The sequence below is a fragment of the Callorhinus ursinus genome, unplaced genomic scaffold (assembly GCF_003265705.2).
Source record: "Callorhinus ursinus isolate GAN/ISIS: 27379988/994484 unplaced genomic scaffold, GSC_fseal_2.0 scaffold41, whole genome shotgun sequence".
NCBI lineage: Eukaryota > Metazoa > Chordata > Mammalia > Carnivora > Otariidae > Callorhinus > Callorhinus ursinus.
In genome coordinates, this window is record NW_027397103.1 from 9,181,839 (window position 1) to 9,198,673 (window position 16,835).

At 39.4% G+C, this 16,835-nt stretch overlaps 1 protein-coding gene across 3 annotated transcripts in view; it reads right to left on the minus strand.

Moving 5' to 3' along the window:
- The window catches only part of MAPKAPK5 (MAPK activated protein kinase 5), a 39,974-nt gene extending 23,139 nt beyond the window's left edge, over positions 1-16,835 (minus strand). For 2 of the 3 annotated variants that reach the window (XM_025889638.2, XM_025889637.2), the window contains exons 1-5: positions 16,235-16,835; positions 3,935-4,008; positions 3,159-3,234; positions 2,446-2,543; positions 624-732 (exon numbers count right to left, since the gene is read on the minus strand). In XM_025889638.2, coding sequence (XP_025745423.1) covers positions 624-732; positions 2,446-2,543; positions 3,159-3,234; positions 3,935-4,008; positions 16,235-16,270 — 393 coding nt within the window. In that variant the 5' untranslated portion in view covers positions 16,271-16,835. Of the gene's footprint in view, positions 1-619; positions 733-2,445; positions 2,544-3,158; positions 3,235-3,934; positions 4,009-16,234 lie in introns of all 3 variants that reach the window. The other variant, XM_073881113.1, reaches the window with a different exon arrangement.

Below are 16,835 nucleotides of genomic sequence, written 5' to 3' on the forward strand. Positions count from 1 at the left end.
CCTGCTTTCTGCCTTGCTTGCTTGGCCTGAAGATAAGCCTTGTGGAGTTAGCTTGTCACCTCCTCAAGAGGTTATTTTGTTAGAGTCCTAGTATTGTTTGTGACATAAATCATTTTTCTAGCAATAAAATGTGATGTCAAAATAGACTATAATCAGGAATAACCCAGAATTACAAAGACCTTAGAATTCTATTAAAATCTGATGAGGTGACTCATAAGTAAAAAGTATCTTGTATACAATTGTCCCAGAAGATATTTTTATCCCATACAATCTTTCAGGTGTTATCAACAGCAATTTATCTCAAAGTCCAACACTGCTTGGAACACTACATACTCAAAGATATCTACAGTCTACAGAGGAATTAAAAGGTTACCTTTCTTCCAGAGTTTATTTAAATCTTGTAATAGGCAAGCAATTGACAACCACTTAAAAATACAGTCCCCCCCCAAGCATAAAAGGGGTCACATTTCTCCTGTCAAAGCATCTTTTCTGATTACATAACAAAGCAGGCAATGAGAGATCAAATAGAGCTTTTCTTCAAGCTTTCTTTTATTCCCCCCAATGAAATTGTACTTGTTAACCAACATTGTTGGCAGTTTGATTGGTACCCGGGGTTAACTTGCCTGCTTTGTTACTTGGCTGGCTTGCTTCTCTGTAAAGTGCCGGTGCTGGCTGATTCTGTGAAATAGCTCTCCCCCTTCCATCATCTCCATTACAATTAAGAGTCGAGCCCTGTTTGAAAGCATTTGATTTTGTTAAGTTAAAAAAAAAAAAAACTGAAACATCAAATAGCTAACCTAAAGATACCTCATCTACAAAGTGTGTAACTACTTCCTAAGTCTAGCCCTACCATGCCCCTTGGAGTTGGACCCCTTGTCACTATCAACTGGACACTATAGATAAGGAATATCCCTCACCTAAAATTTTCTAAGAAGCTAAGATGAGAGTAAAATAATTAAGTTTTGAAGACAATGATCCTTTTGAAGATACTGGACTTAACTTGTTATTACTAGATGTTAAAGGAGGGGGTGACCTTTTTTTTTTTTTGAAGATTTTATTTATTTATTTGACAGAGAGAGAGACAGCGAGAGTGGGAACACAAGCAGGGGGAGTGGGAGAGGGAGAAGCAGGCTTCCCGCTGAGCAGGGAGCCCGATATGGGGCTCGATCCCAGAACCCTGGGATCATGACCTGAGCTGAAGGCAGATGCTTAACGACTGAGCCACCCAGGTGCCCCGGGGGTGATCTTTTAAGTGACATGTTTTTGTATCATATTTAGGGCAGCTAGACAGAAAGTGTATTGAAAACAGAACATGACTTTGTATAGGACATGAATTTCAAGTCACTTGGCTGGTGTTGGGCTACCTTGGTTATTCACTCTCATTCTTTGTCTATGTCTGTATCTATGTGTGTCTCTCTTCACTCCTTCTTCCCACTATACTAGTTTTCCATGTGACCCACAGCATACCCAGCAAGACAGCTGGACAGGGTTACACAGCTACTAAAGAAAAGCAAAAATTCTCATGTTGTTAAAAAAAAAAAAAAATCAGAATTCTGGTTACCATTCTTTGATATAAATGCTTCCAGCTTCTATCCAAATGCTTTCACCAACAGAGCACAGTTGTTAAGAAATAGTTATGATTTCCCATTTGTTTTTACAAATCCATCTTCTTTCTCCACCTGGAAGACTCCTACCAAGTCCTAGCCCCCACATAACCACTCTGTGAGACACCTCACCTCCCCAGCCTATAGTTAGCAGCTCTCTTCTCCTTTGTAAGCTCAAAATATCTTATGGATGCCTCTCCTTGGTGCCTATCACACTGCTATGAAGATAGGTTTACATCTCAGTCCCCAGTAGAAATCATACCTTATTTAACTTTGAATCCCCTGGAAGACACTTAGAATGCCACCCAGTGGGCTTGCCAAACATTTGGCAGCTAAAAGAATAATGTTGATTTATTCCTTTAAAAGGAATGTCAGACTAAGCAATGAGAGCTTTTTGCCATATCAACTCTAAGCCAGTGCCTAGTAATATCTGGTCCCCTTTCACTAATTTGAAATAGAATCTATTTTAATTCCACATTACATACTTTTTTTTTTTTTAAGAGAAAGTAATCACAATAATCAGGGGGTCCCAAAGAGTGGGTGGGGCATAGATGAAACAAGACTGACAATGAGTTGGCCACCCCAACTGTTGAAGTTGGGTGATGGCTACCTGGGGATTCATTACATAATTCTGTCTGCTTTTACAAATGTTTGAAATTTTCCAAAATAAGAAGAGAAGAGAGAAAAGAGGGAGGGAAGCAGGCAGGCAGGCAGGGAGGGAAGGAGGGATGGAGAGAAAGGGGGAGGGGGAAAGAGAGCACAAAAGAGAGGAAAACCCCACTACACCTTGACCTACATGTACAGAGGTGGACATGTGGTGATGACCCCCATGTAGTCTTACCTGGGGCTGGACTCATGAGGAAACTGTACACTGTTAGCAAACACTTCAATAATTTGAACTATATTTGGGTGTGTGGCACACATCATGTGCAGACGTACCTTAAAGAGAACAGAGGAAACGTATCACCTCACCAACAGATTTACTTTCTACTGCCCTATCCATTAGCAAATGAAAAATCTGGCAAATAACTCATTTTGTTTCAGAAATTATTCATGTATCAAAAAAAATTTTAAAAAAAAGAAATTATTCATGTATCTCTAAGCAAAAGAATACGTCCTCCACTGCACATGTTACTAGTATGTCATCACCACACCCAGATGATTTAAAACAAATGTGTATTTTTTAGAACTAGAAACACATCCTCACAGCCCTCCTGCAGCACACTTACAAGACACTAGTCACCATTCTCCACTCTTTAAGGACCTTGTCCAATAAGTAAAAGCTGAGGCAAACCTGAATACTTCAGGGTATAAGAACCACATTAATTGAAAAAAAACAAGAGGTGGTTTAAAGGAAGTAAGACTGACAGCCTCTGGTACTGATAGATATGGTACCACTTTGTAATGATGACAGGAATAGAGAAAGGGATAAATATGGATATAAAATTCTTTGTGCATCTCTGTATTCCCTCCAGGAAGCTGCCTTACTTGTAAAAAGAATAATTTGTAGGCACTTCCAATATTTAGGCAAATCAAGGCAATAAAGGGTCATACCTCATTTCTAGCTTTTGGACGATCAAAAAGAATTTTCAGTGCAAACCGTTCTTGAGTAGATTTCTTTACACAGACTCTAGATTTGGAGGAAAAAAATTTAATCAGAAATCATCTACGTTACACTGAAAACCAATTTAACAGGTCTGTTCTTTTTAGAACTGTACTTCTAATCAAGAATATATCCGGTGCACCCAAACAAACTTGCCCCTAGGGCTAGCAGGCGGAGAGGCAGAAAAGCCATCTCACTCTCCCGGCACAGGCCTCAGCCACTGAGCCACGTGGGAGCAACCTGAAGAAGGCCAAGGAAGTAATGGCCAAGGATGGCCTCTGCTAGCAACTCTCACAGTAGCTCCACAGCCTCAATATCCTTTTTTTTTTTTTTTTTTGAGAGAGAGACAGAGAGAATGAGGGGGTGGGGGCAGAGGGGGAAGGAGAGAATCTTAAGCAGGCTCCACACCTAGCGCAAGCCCAACATAGCGCTCAATCTCACAACCCTGAGATCATGACCTGAGCCGAAATCAAGAGTCAAACACAACCAACCGAGTCACCCAGGTGCCCCAGTCTCGATATCTTAAATGATTCTGTGTTACAGATCACGTGACTCAGTCACTTAAATATATTTCTAAATGGATGATGAAAAGCCTTACATAAATATGTCCACTTGTTAAATTAAAGCTATTTCACAAATCTGGCACACCTGATGCTTCTAATGTACGACGTATGTCAAATGGCCCTTTGCGGAGCAATTCTGCCATAGTTTGCATGTCGTCTCTTACCTAACTGGACCACTAATTCCAGCTCCCAGCTTCTGAGTCCAATTGATATTGTATTCCTCTAAAATGGAGGTTTCCTATTAAAACAGAAAAGGGAGGGGGCAGACAATGATTCTCCAATTAAAAAGCCGAATAATTGAGCAAGGTGGGACAACAGAAAACCTTATCACTCACTATCTCATCTTCTAAAAGAAACTGATAAACAGGGCTTTGCATTCTTTTGGCTTTATAATTAGGTACTTCTTCTAAATGACTAAGTTAGGCACTGTTTTCCAGCAAAAAGAAAGCAAACACTTTTGGATAAGAAGAAATTCTTCAGCTCATCCACAAGGTCCATTTTACTCAATGTTTTTCAGGGGGCGGGGGTAGTGTGAGAGAAACATATTCTTTCAAAATGCTTCACTACTGAATATTCAATTGCTAAAATGAAATGGTCAGTATATTTTCTGAGGTTCCAGAAAGACTGCTCTGATACATGCTTCTATGATACAGAAGGCCTATACCCTTGAAGAAGTTGATCAAATTGTTGAAATAACTGAATAAATTGAGACTTAAAAGTTCAAACAAGGTAGCAGTGAATATAATAAATTTATCTAATTTTCAATAGCATCATTTTGAGTACAAAGATATTGTCATATTCATTGTGTAACTATTTTTTATAGTTTTCAGTTGTTTTATTTAGTTTTAATAGCTTCCAATAGTTCCCGATACAGCCTCTATGATTTAGTGAAAGTTTTTATGGAATTCCTGTCTAATCACTATATGCTGAACTCCTGTTGCCATAGGCTTTCAGGCATGAAAGCCATATTTAAGTTATGGCAGGCTAAAATTCATTTTTCAGGGTTCCACAGGAAGAAAAGGAAACCAAATGGAGACCTTGAGAAATTAGGCTGGAACTCATGAGATTTTCAAAGTGTTTTGCTGCAATGAGAATCGAATAGAATCCCGATTCTCAGTACATGGGAACAGGGTATCTGTCCACACTCATTGAGCAGTTGCTATGTGCCAGACACCAGGCTAAGTTCAGAGACAAAAAAACAAGAGCTTCTGCCCAATTAATATGCAAGCATACAAAATATGCTTACAACAGTCATCATCTCCACTTTCCTGCTGCCCAGTTCTTGATAAAGGTTCTCTGCATATAATAAATGCTCACTAACTGTGGAATGAGAGACTAGAAAGGGAGACTAAAGCTCGATGATAGAGGGATATTGACTTGGGAAAGATCAGTTAGATCATTACACAAACTTCCTTCTGAAAAAACTGTACACTGGGGTTAAGGAGCTTGAGGTCACACAGTGAGTTACAGGGACTAATGAGACTAGAATCTATGGCTTTGGCCTCTTCCCTAGCACCGTTCCAGCTATCAGAGTTAACTGCCTTACACGGAAGATCAGGGACAGATCTTGCCCAATCAGGGAGGTCCCAGGCTCTGTCCCCAATCACCACCTTCTAAACAGAATTCAAACCTACCCATTTAATTTGCCTACCTCCTTTATGTTCCCACTGTTTAGAAGTGCTGGAGAAGACAGGGAGGAATACAGGATTGGGAAAGAGGGAGTTGGGAGCATAGTCTAAGCATCATGGTGGAGTAAAATCATTTGCTAAACCCCTCCTTCTCCTCAACTCCAATGAAAACATACACTCATAGGAGATTCGTGGAAAAGAGAGATTTGTTCCATGGAATTATCTGTCATGAACAGATCAAAGGATTGTTCATTTCCCCAGTTCCTGAGATGTGAAAATAACGTTAGACAAAATTCTTCACTGTGCCGGTGCTCATTCAGATGGTACTCTACACAGCCAAGACCGTTCAACTTGTAGAGGCTCTGATGAGGCTCTGACAGGAGTTTTACCACTTGACGTTACAGAAGGTAAGAGAGGCACTACCAGGCCTCTCTACAGCCCTGATTTCTGAACCCTGTTTTCCTTACACTTCTTGTCCTCTTTCCCAGCTTTCATTCTCACACCTTTGTTGATGGTGCCATAAACACTAACCGGTCTAAGGCTTCAAGAAGCCTGGCTGGGGAGGAGAAGTAACAGTCTCAGATCTGTCAACTCTTCCATGTGTGGATGGCCTATTTTCTCACATATTTTAATGACAAGGAGAATATAGGAAGGGATGGGTCAGTTAAAACACTTCACTGAAGTAAATTATGGACTAATTCAAAGGCATCAATGAGAAACACATTGACTGAATTCTGCTAAAGAAATATATATACTGCCTTTAATAAAGATAGAGATACATGGAATGAAGTAATTCTTTGGAATCCTTCTAGACCAAGGGTTAGGAAATCACAACCCACAGGCAAATCTATCCATTGTCTGTTTTTGTAAATAATAAACAAAATATATTTGTGAGAGATATAAAAATAATGATATAGTAAAAAGGTTAACATTTACTGGATTAAAAAAAAAGATCCAACCATCGCTGTCTATAAGAGATATACTTTGGATTCAGAGAAGCAAACAAGTTAAAAATAAAAGGATTTCAATGATTATACTGGGTAGACTGGGTATCCACATGCAAGCAAAAGAACAAAGTTGGACCCTTAACCCCATATACAAAAACTCAGAATGGATCAAAGACCTTAATGTAAGACCTAAAACAATAAAATTCTTAGAAGAAAACATAGGACACGAGTTTTGTAACACTGTATTTGGCAATGATTTCTTGGATAAGACACTAAAGGAACAGGCAACAAAAGAAAAACTAGACAAGTTGAACATGAAAATTTAAAAATTTTGTGCATCATAAAACACTATTAACAGAGTAAAAAAGGCAACCCACATAATGGAAGAAAATATCTGCAGATCAAGTATCTAATAAGGGATTAACAGGGCGCCTGGGTGGCTCAGTTGGTTAAGCAACTGCCTTCGGCTCAGGTCATGATCCTGGAGTCCCGGGATCGAGTCCCGCATCGGGCTCCCTGCTCGGCGGGGAGTCTGCTTCTCCCTCTGACCCTCTTCCCTCTCATGCTCCCTCTCATGCTCTCTCTCTCAAATAAATAAATAAAATCTTTAAAAAAAAAAAAAAAATAAGGGATTAACATCCAGAATATACAACAATTCCTAAAACTCAAAAACAACCTGATTCAAAAAACGGGCTAAGAACTTGAAAAGACATTTTCCCAAAGATATACAAATGGCCAATAAACACATGAAACAATGTTCAGCATCACTAATCATGAAGAAATGCAAATCAAAACTCCAATGAGATACAACCTCACACCCATTAGGACAGCTACTATCAAAAAACAAACAAATAGGGGTGCCTCAGTGGCTCAGTTGGCTAAGTGTCAAACTCTTGATCTCAGCTCAGGTCTTAATCTCAGGGTTGTGAGTTCAAGCTCCATGCTGGGTGTGGAGACTACTTAAAAAACAAACAAACAGAAAATAACAAGTGTTGGTGAGGATATGGAAAAATTGGAACACTTGTGCACTACTGGTGGGAATGTACAATGGTACATTTCCAATGCCAGGGAAGACAGTATGGCAGTTCCTCAAAAAAATTAAAAATAGAATTGCCATATGAACCAGCAATTCCACTTCTGGGTATATACCCAAAAGAACTGAAAACAGGGTCTTCAAGAGATATTTGTATATCCATGTTCATAACAACTATTCTAATAGCTAAAACATGGAAGGGACCTAAGTGTCCATATACATATGATGGAATATCATTCAGCTTTAAAAAGTAAGGAAATTCAGAAACATGCTACAATATGGATGAACCATAAGAATATTATGCTAAGTGAAATAAGCCAGTCACAAAAAGACAAACACTGATTCCATTTTTCTGCGGTGCTTAGAGTAGTCAGTATTACAGAGACAGAAAGGAGGATGGTGATTGGTAGAGGCTGGGGGGAAGGAGGCAGAGGAGTTACTGTTTAATGGGTACAGAGTTTCAGTTTTACAAGATCAAAAAAATTATATGGATGGATGGTGGTGATGGTTGTACAACATTATAAATATATTTAATTCCAGTGAAGCGTACATATAAAAATGGTTAAGACGGTAAATTTTATGATATGAGTAATTTTATTACAATTTTTTAAATGGAGAAAAAAGTAAAAGGATGGAAAAAGACATACCATGAGTAACTATAAGACAGCTGAAGTAGCTATACAGACAACAGACAAAATAGACTTTAAAACAAAAAGATATTAATGGGGCGCCTGAGTGGCTCAGTTGGTTAAGCGACTGCCTTCGGCTCAGGTCATGATCCTGGAGTCCCGGGATCGAGTCCCGCATCAGACTCCCTGCTAGCAGGGAGTCTGCTTCTCCCTCGGACCCTCCCCCGTCTCATGCTCTCTCTCTATCTCATTCTCTCTCTCAAATAAATAAATAAAATCTTAAAAAAATTAAAAAAAAAAGATATTAATAGAGAGAGAGGCACTTTTTATAAAGATGAAAAGGTCAATTCAACAGGAAAATACGAGGATTATAAACACATATGCAGGCACCTAACAATAGAGTCCAAAAATACATGAAGCAAAAATTGACAGAATATAAGAGGAAAATAGATAATTCAAAAATAATAGTTGGAGATTCCAATACCACGACTCTCAGTAATAGAAAAGCTGAACAGAAAATCAGCTGGATGTAGAAGATAACACTGTCAACCAATTTGACCTGACATCTATAGAACACTGCACCCAACAACAGGAGAATATACATTCTTCCCAAGTACACATGGAATATTCTTCAGGATAAATCATATGCTGAATCATAGTCTCAATAAATTTTTAAAAAACTGAAATTATATAAAGTTCTTCAACTATAATGAAATTAAGCTAGAAATCAACAAAAAGTTTAAAATTACATAATATTTCTAAATAATCAATGGGTCAAAGAAGAAATAGGGAAATAAGAAAATATTTTGATCTGAATGAAAATAAAAACACGGGGCGCCTGGGTGGCTCAGTCGTTAAGCGTCTGCCTTCGGCTCAGGTCATGATCCCAGGGTCCTGAGATCGAGCCTCGCATCAGGCTCCTTGCTCCGTGGGAGGCCTGCTTCTCCCTCTCCCACTGCCCCTGCTTGTGTTCCCTCTCTTGCTGTGTATCTCTCTGTCAAAAAATAAATAAAATCTTTAAAAATAAATAAATTAATTAATCAATCAAATAAAAACACAATACAGTAGTCCCCTCCCTTGTCTGTGGGGGGTACATTCCAAGACTCCCAGGGAATGCCTGAAATCAGAGCTGGTACCAAATCCTATATATACTACGTTTTTCCTACACATACATACCTATAATAAAGTTTAATAATTTAAAATCTATAACTTAACATTATAAATTATAATTTATAAATTAGGCACAGTAAGAGGCCAACAATAATAAAATAGAACAATTATAACAATATGCTGTAATAAAAGTTATGTGAATGTAATCTCTCTCTCACACACAAATATCTTTTTGTACCACACTCACCCTTCCTCTTCTTGTGATGGTGTGAGATAACAAAGTGCCTATGTGATGAGATGAAGTGAGGTGAGTGACGTAGGCTTTGTGACAAGGCATGACCTTCTGATGATTCAGAAGGAGGATCGTCTGCTTCCAGACCATGGTTGACCATGGGTAACTAAAACCACGGAAAGCAAAACCATGGCTATGATGGGACTATATGCTAAAATATATGATGTACAGTTAAAGTGGTGTTTAGATGTAAACTTATACCTGTAAATCCCTACATAAGAAAGATCACAAATCAATAACCTAAGCTTCTACCTTGAAAAACTAGAGAAAAAAGAAATAAACTCAAAGCAAGCATAAATAATAAAAACTAGGGCAGAAATCAATACAATAGAAGACTGAAAATTCAAAACCAAAAGTTGATTCTTCAAGATAACAAAATTAACAAACCTTCAGCTAGACTGAAGAGAAAAAACACAAATTATTAATATTATAAATGAAAGAGGAGACATCACAATTGACCTTACAGGAAGCTAAGCATGATGATAAAGGATCACCATAAACAACTTTATGCCAGAAATTAGACCACTAGATGAAATGGGCAAATTCTAGAAAGACATAAATTACCAAAACTCACTCATGAAGAAATAGAAAATCTGAATAAATCTATAAAAAAAACGGAATTAATAACAAAAAATCTTCCCACAAAGCAAAGCTGTGGCCTACAGTTTTGGTGGTAAATTCTACCAAATCATTTAAAGTGCAGTTTCTCATTTCAACATCACTGACATTTTGAAGCAGATAGTTCTTTGTTGTGAGATTGTCCTGTGCATTGTTAAGATGTTCAGGAGCATTCCTGGCCTCTACCTGCTAGATGCCAGAAGCATCCCCTACCTGCACTGAACAACTATAATATCTCCAGACACTGCCAAATGTCTTGTGAGAGACAAAAATTGCCCCCTATTGAGAACTATTGATTTAATGAATACCAAACCTCCACACAAATTCTTCCAGAAAATAAAGGAGGGTATACTTCCCAACTCATTTTGAGGCACGTATTACCCTCGTACCAAAGCTAGACAAAGGCATCACAAAACTATAGACCTATATCTCTCATGAATACAGATGCAAAAATCCTCAGCAAAATTATTAGCAAACTGAATACAGAAACATATAAGAATAATTTTACATCAGACTAAGTGGGGTTTATACCAAGAATGCAAGATTGGTTTAATATCTGAAAATCAATTGTTACTACATATCACATTAAGAATAAAGAACAAAAACTACATGATCAACTCAATAGGTGAAGAAAAAGCATTTAACAAAAATTCAATGCCTATTCCTGATAAAAACTCTCAGCAAACAAGGAACAGAAGGAAACTCCTCAATTGGACAAAGGACATCTACAAAACCACTTACTTACTGATAAGTCTTTAACATTTTCCCCCTGAGATCAGGAACAAGGCAAGATGTCCACTTTTGCCACTTTCATTCAACATTGTACCTGAGGTTCTACCCATGGAATAAGGCAAGAAAACAAAATTAATAGCATTAATAGCATCCTGTAAAGGAAGAAGTAAAATGGTATTTATTTGCTGAAGACATGATTTTTATATGTAGAAAATCCTAAAGAACCTACAACACAACAACAAAAAAATCTAGAACTTAGCAAATGTGGTAAGGATGCAAAACACATTATCAATATACAGAAATGAACTGTTATTTCTATACACTAGTGACAAATAATCCAAAGAATGAAATTAAACAATTCTTAATAGCATCACAGAGAATAAAATATTAGGAATAAATTTATTAAAGAGTGCAAGCTCCATACACTGAAAACTACAAATACACTGCTAAGAGAAACAGAAGAAGCCCTAATGAAATGGAGAGCTATACCATGTTCATGGATTAGAAGACAATATTGTTAAGAAGGCAACTGTCCCCAAATTGACCTATAGGTTCAATGGAGCCCCTGTCAAAATCCCAGCACATTTTTTGAAGAAATAGACAAGCTGATCCTAAAATTTGTTTGGAAATACAAAGAACTTGAAGAGCTAACTTAATTTTCCAAAAGAGAAACCAAGTTTGTTCTCATACTACCCAATTTTGAAAACTTACTATAAAGCTTCAGTAATCAAATTTAGTATGATACTAGCATAAGGATAGTCATATTGATCAACAGAACAGAACAGAGAATCCAGAAATAAACTTTCACACTTATGATCAACTGATTCTCAAAAAATGTAACCAAAGTAATTCAATAGGCAAAAGACAGTGTTTTGAACAAACTGTCCTGGAACAACTGGATATCCATATTAAAGACAAATAAAACCATAGATCTTTATGTAACACCACACACAAAAGTTAATTCCAAGTGGATATTAGACCTAAATAAAGAACTAAAAACTGTAAAACTTCTAGAAGAAAATACAGTTGAAAAATCTTGTAACCTGAGACTAGGCAAAGATTTCTTAACTATGACACCATAAGCACAATCCATAAAAGAAAAAGAAAAAAAGATAAACTGGACTTCAACAAAATTAAAACCATTAAAAGTGAAAAAATAAGCCACAGACTGGAAAAATATTTGCAGATCATATGTCTGATAAATCACCTTTATTTAGAGTTTAGAGAGAACTCTTACAACTCAATAATAAAACAACTCAATTTAAAAATGAGTAAAAGATTTTAATATAGTTAAATACCAGGGGAAAAAATACATGAATGGCAAACATATGAAAAAGATGCCCAATAGCATTAGAATTAGTTTTTACTCAGAGTATATAAAGAACCCTTACAACTCAATAATAAAACAAATAACCCAATCTAAAAATGGGCAAATGATTTGAATAGACATTTCACCAAAAAAGATACACAAATGGCAGATAAGCACATGAAAAGTTGACCAACAATATTAGTCATTAGGGAAATGCACATTAAAATCACAATCAGGCCACTACACAACCACTAGGATGGCTAAAATGGAAAGACTAACAATACCAAGTATTTGTCAGGAAGGAAACAAAAACAAAAATAAAAACAAAGACAAAAAAAAAACAACAGACCCCTCAAACACTACTGGTGGGAATGAATAATGGTAAAGCTACTTTGGAAAAGTTTTGCAGTTTCTTAAAAAGTTAAACATAAACTTACCATACCACCCAGTAATTCGATACCTAGGTTTTTAACCAGAAGAAATTAAAACAAATGTTTACACAAAAACTTGTATGGGCAAGTTCTATATATCATTTTGTTCGTATTAGCTAAAACTGGAAACAATCTAAATGTTCATCAACTGGGGATGAATAAATAATAAAAAGATTACTCAACAATAAAAAAGAAATAAACTCCTAATATATGCACTAACATGGGTGAACCTCAAAAGTACTGTAAGTAAAAGAAGCCAAATATGTAAGACTATGTATTATACAATTCCATTAATTTGGAATTTCTAGAGACAAAACTAGTGGCAGAAAGTAGATCAGTGACTGTCTGGAGTGGGGAGTGGGAGTAGAGGCTGACTACAAATAAGCAAAAGGAACTTTCAAGGGGGGATGGAAATATTCTTTAAAAAAAAAAAGATTTTATCCATTTATTTGAGAGAGAATGTGAGCAGGGGTTTGGGGGGGAGGGGCAGAGAATCCCAAGCAGGCTCCACACCCAGCACGGAGACCACTGCGGGGCTTGATCTCACAAGGGAGATCATAACCTGAGCCAAAACCGAGTCAGACACCCAACCCACTGAACCACCCAGGTGCCCAGGGATGGAAATATTCTAAAACTGGATTGTGATGATAGTTGCACAACTCTGTAAACTTACTAAAAATTCTTGAACTACACACTTACATTGACTGAATTTTATGGTATGTAAATTATATTGCATTTTTTTTTAAGATTTATTTATTTATTTATTTGTGAGAGAGAGAAAGAGAGCACAAGCAGGGGGAGCAGCAGAGGGAGAGGGAGAAGCAGGCTCCTCACTGAGCAGGGAGCCCGATGTGGGACTCGATCCCAGGATCCTGGGATCAGGACCAGAGCCGAAGGCAGACGCTTAACGACTGAGCCACCCAGGCGTCCCTATACTGCAATTTTAAAAATATTTTTAGAACTAAGGAAATGAATTTTCATTAAGTTCATCAAATATTAAAAACTCTGCCATATACGGGGTGCCTGGGTGGCTCAGTCGTTAAGCATCTGCCTTCGGCTCAGGTCTTGATCCCAGGGTCCTGGGATTGAGCCCCGCGTTGGGCTCCAAGCTCAGCGGGAAGCCTTTTTCTTCCTCTCCCACTCCCCCTGCTTGTGTTCCCTCTCCCGCTGTCTCTGTCTGTCAAATAAATAAAATCTTAAAAAAAAAAAACTCTGCCATATACAATAGAAGGCAAATATGTAAGTAATCCCTAATCCCAAAATGCTCTTTCTCCAGGTTTAGATAAGTGCCTTAGGAATAGTGAGTCATGGGGCTATGGGAGAAGAGACAGAAATGAGAAGACAGAGCCTATGGTTGTTGCCTTGGCCTTATCCTAATTATTTTGAAGAGTAATAGGATGAGATGTTAAAGTCTAATCAGACTGCTCTTAGGTAGTCAGGAAGCAGAAATTTAAATGGTCTGATTAGAGCCCAGGAAAACAGCTTTTCCAGCTGAACTCCACTGGTCTCAGACTTCACCACTGAGGGACATCCTCCAGAAAGCAAAACAATGAATACAACACGATGCCGCAGAAGTTTTATTTGATGTCATGCTGGCTTGCTTCCAAGGGAGTATATCCTAGTCAGTACTAGTTGTCAGATTAGATATTTTCAGCTCCACTTATTTTTATTGGTTGGACACACTCAAACTAGTAGGCAGACTCACCAATGACCTGTCAAGTACATGAAGAAAAGCTAAAAAAAAATTTAAGAAAGTCAGATTGGGCCATAGTGACCAAGTGAAAAAATTATGACTTTCTTAAATGACTCTTTAGTTGCTATGAGCTAACATTCATCAGGTTCCTACTAAATGTTAGGTATTATTATAAGCACATTTAGATATATTTGTTCATTAAATCCTCAAAAAACGCTATGAGCTGTGGAGTGTTTTTATCTCCTTTCTATGAGTGGGGAAACTAAGGGACAGAGAAGTGAAGTGACTTACTCAAGGACACAGCTAATGAATGGCAAGGCTGAGATTTTAACCCATGAGTTTACCTAGAGAAACTATGGTAGCCACTATGTAACATTGCCTCCCCATTTATATATTTACCCACTAGAACTATGTCCCTCTTCTGTTCAAAACTCCCTAGTGTTCCTCTGCTACTCAAGGTCAAAGCCAAAGTTCCTACAATGGTCTACAAGTCCCTGTGTGCTCTAGCTTCCCATCACCTCCCTAAAACATCACTGACCCATTGCATTCACTTTGCTGTTCCTGGATCACACTAGACTTGTACCTATCTCAGAGCCTTTGTATCTGCTGTTCCTACTGCCTGTAACACTCTTTTCTGAGACAGTGGTTTGCTCCCTTGTTCCTTTCAGACCTCTACACAAATGTCACCTTTTTAGAGAGGCCTTCCCTGACTACTCTTCCTAAAATAGTACTCCCCACCCTTTTTATACTTAATTATAAGCACCCGAGAATGTTTATTATCTAACTCCACCATCTAGAACAGAAGCTCCATAAGAGCAGGGACATCTAGGAGTTTGGCTTTGCACCACCAGTGCCTAAGACAGCACCTGGCAAAAAACAGACAATCCTTGAATTTAAAAATCTGCCCCATATGCTTTGATTCACAACCCAGTCATATAACTTTAGGTAACAATTCATGACCCTGTACCAATAAAATTCAAACCAAAAGAAAAAATGCAGTCTTTTAGAACCTTTATTTCTATTATTTAAAATCTGATCTTCCTTAATGTGTATGTATATTTCCATGCCTCCTTTAAAAGGTGAAGTTTCTTTGGAAAGTCTGATGACTTCTATAAACTTTGCTACACAAAAAATTATTACAAGTGTAACTTCTTAACTGTGTCTTGAAGGGGAAAATAAGCCCAAGTTGCCAATGGATGCCTGTCCCTCAAGGGAAAATGAAATTCTTAAATGCACTGACTTAATACTGCAAAGTAAGTAAATAACACATATTGAACTTCGGGCTCAATTTACACAAGACTCTAACTTCCTAGCTACAGCTAGATGACTTTCTGACTATTAGTACCTCAAAGTGCCTGTTTAAAAAAAAAAAAGAGTAAAAAGCAGATTTTTAAAAACTTTTCACTTTATTTGGGTCATTTTAGAACACACATATTTGCTTTGTTGTTGTTGTTAACAGAGCAGTAAGTCACAGAACACCATGAGCTCTTCCTCAATAAATTAAATGCTCCCTAGGAGGAGAGGAAAGAGGAAAAGGTGAGGGAACACAGGCAAAAGTAAGAACAATATGTGCCAAAAGATAGATTTTATAAGAAGGCGAGCCACCCCTTCCGAAACTGCAGGTTTCGAGGAGGCTGGTTTCAAACAAATCGAGAGCGATGGGTAAAGTCCAACTCTCCAAGTACTGTTGCAGATCATCCGGAAACAAATACTGGCGGCACTCGGGGAGTGATCGAAAGTGTAGTAGTAGGGCCCCCTCCGTCCCACTCATATCAAGTATCTCCACGCCACTCACCTTGCGTTTTAGATGAGCACAAATCACATCCCTACTTTAATCAGGGAAGTTAGGAGTCAGACATCCCTCCCTATACATACACAAACCATTCACTCAAGGGCTGTAAAACGCAGTCCACGGAATCTGGGAAGACCGAAACCCGGAGTCGCTGGAATCTCTCACTCCAAGTTCTCTCCGCTTTCTGAGGCTGAGCCGAGAGGAATGCCACAGGGACAAAGCGGGGAGGAAGGGGGCATCTCCCCCTTACCTTGATGGCTTTCTCCATGTCGCTCTCCTTGGACATGCTCCGTGGGGCCTCTACAGCCGGGAGCGGCGGAGGCTGCACAGGTGCCCGGTCCCACCGTAGCCGGGGGAGCAAGGGGCTCGGCGCTCGGGCCCCTGGGCCTCGGGGAGACCGGCAGCAGCCGTCCCCAGGGACCGGCGGGGATGAGGGCCCCGGCGCCGGCTCCGCTTCGGTGGGTGGCTCTAGGCTGGCGGCGGCGGCCCCCGGGGACAAGCCTTTGTGCTGGGCCCCGTGCGGCCGCCTCCCGGCTTCATCCCCGGCCGGGGAGGCAGGCTCCCGGGGCAGGGCGAGGCGGGGAGGGTCCCCGTCCGGGGAGCTATGCAGAGGCCTCGCGGGGCCGCCGATTAGGCCTGGGCTCGCCAGGTCCTAATGAGGAACCTGCGCCTCCGTCTCCGCCGCCGGCACCGCTGAGAAGCCGAGGCCGAGCCGGCCGCCGCCGCCGCCGCCGCCGCTGCTCCCGATGCCGCTTCAGCGCCACACATCGCCGGGACACCCGCGCCGGGCAGCCCCGCCGGCCGGCCGGCCGCCCGCCGGCGCTGGGTCCTGCCTGAGCTCCGGGCCGCCC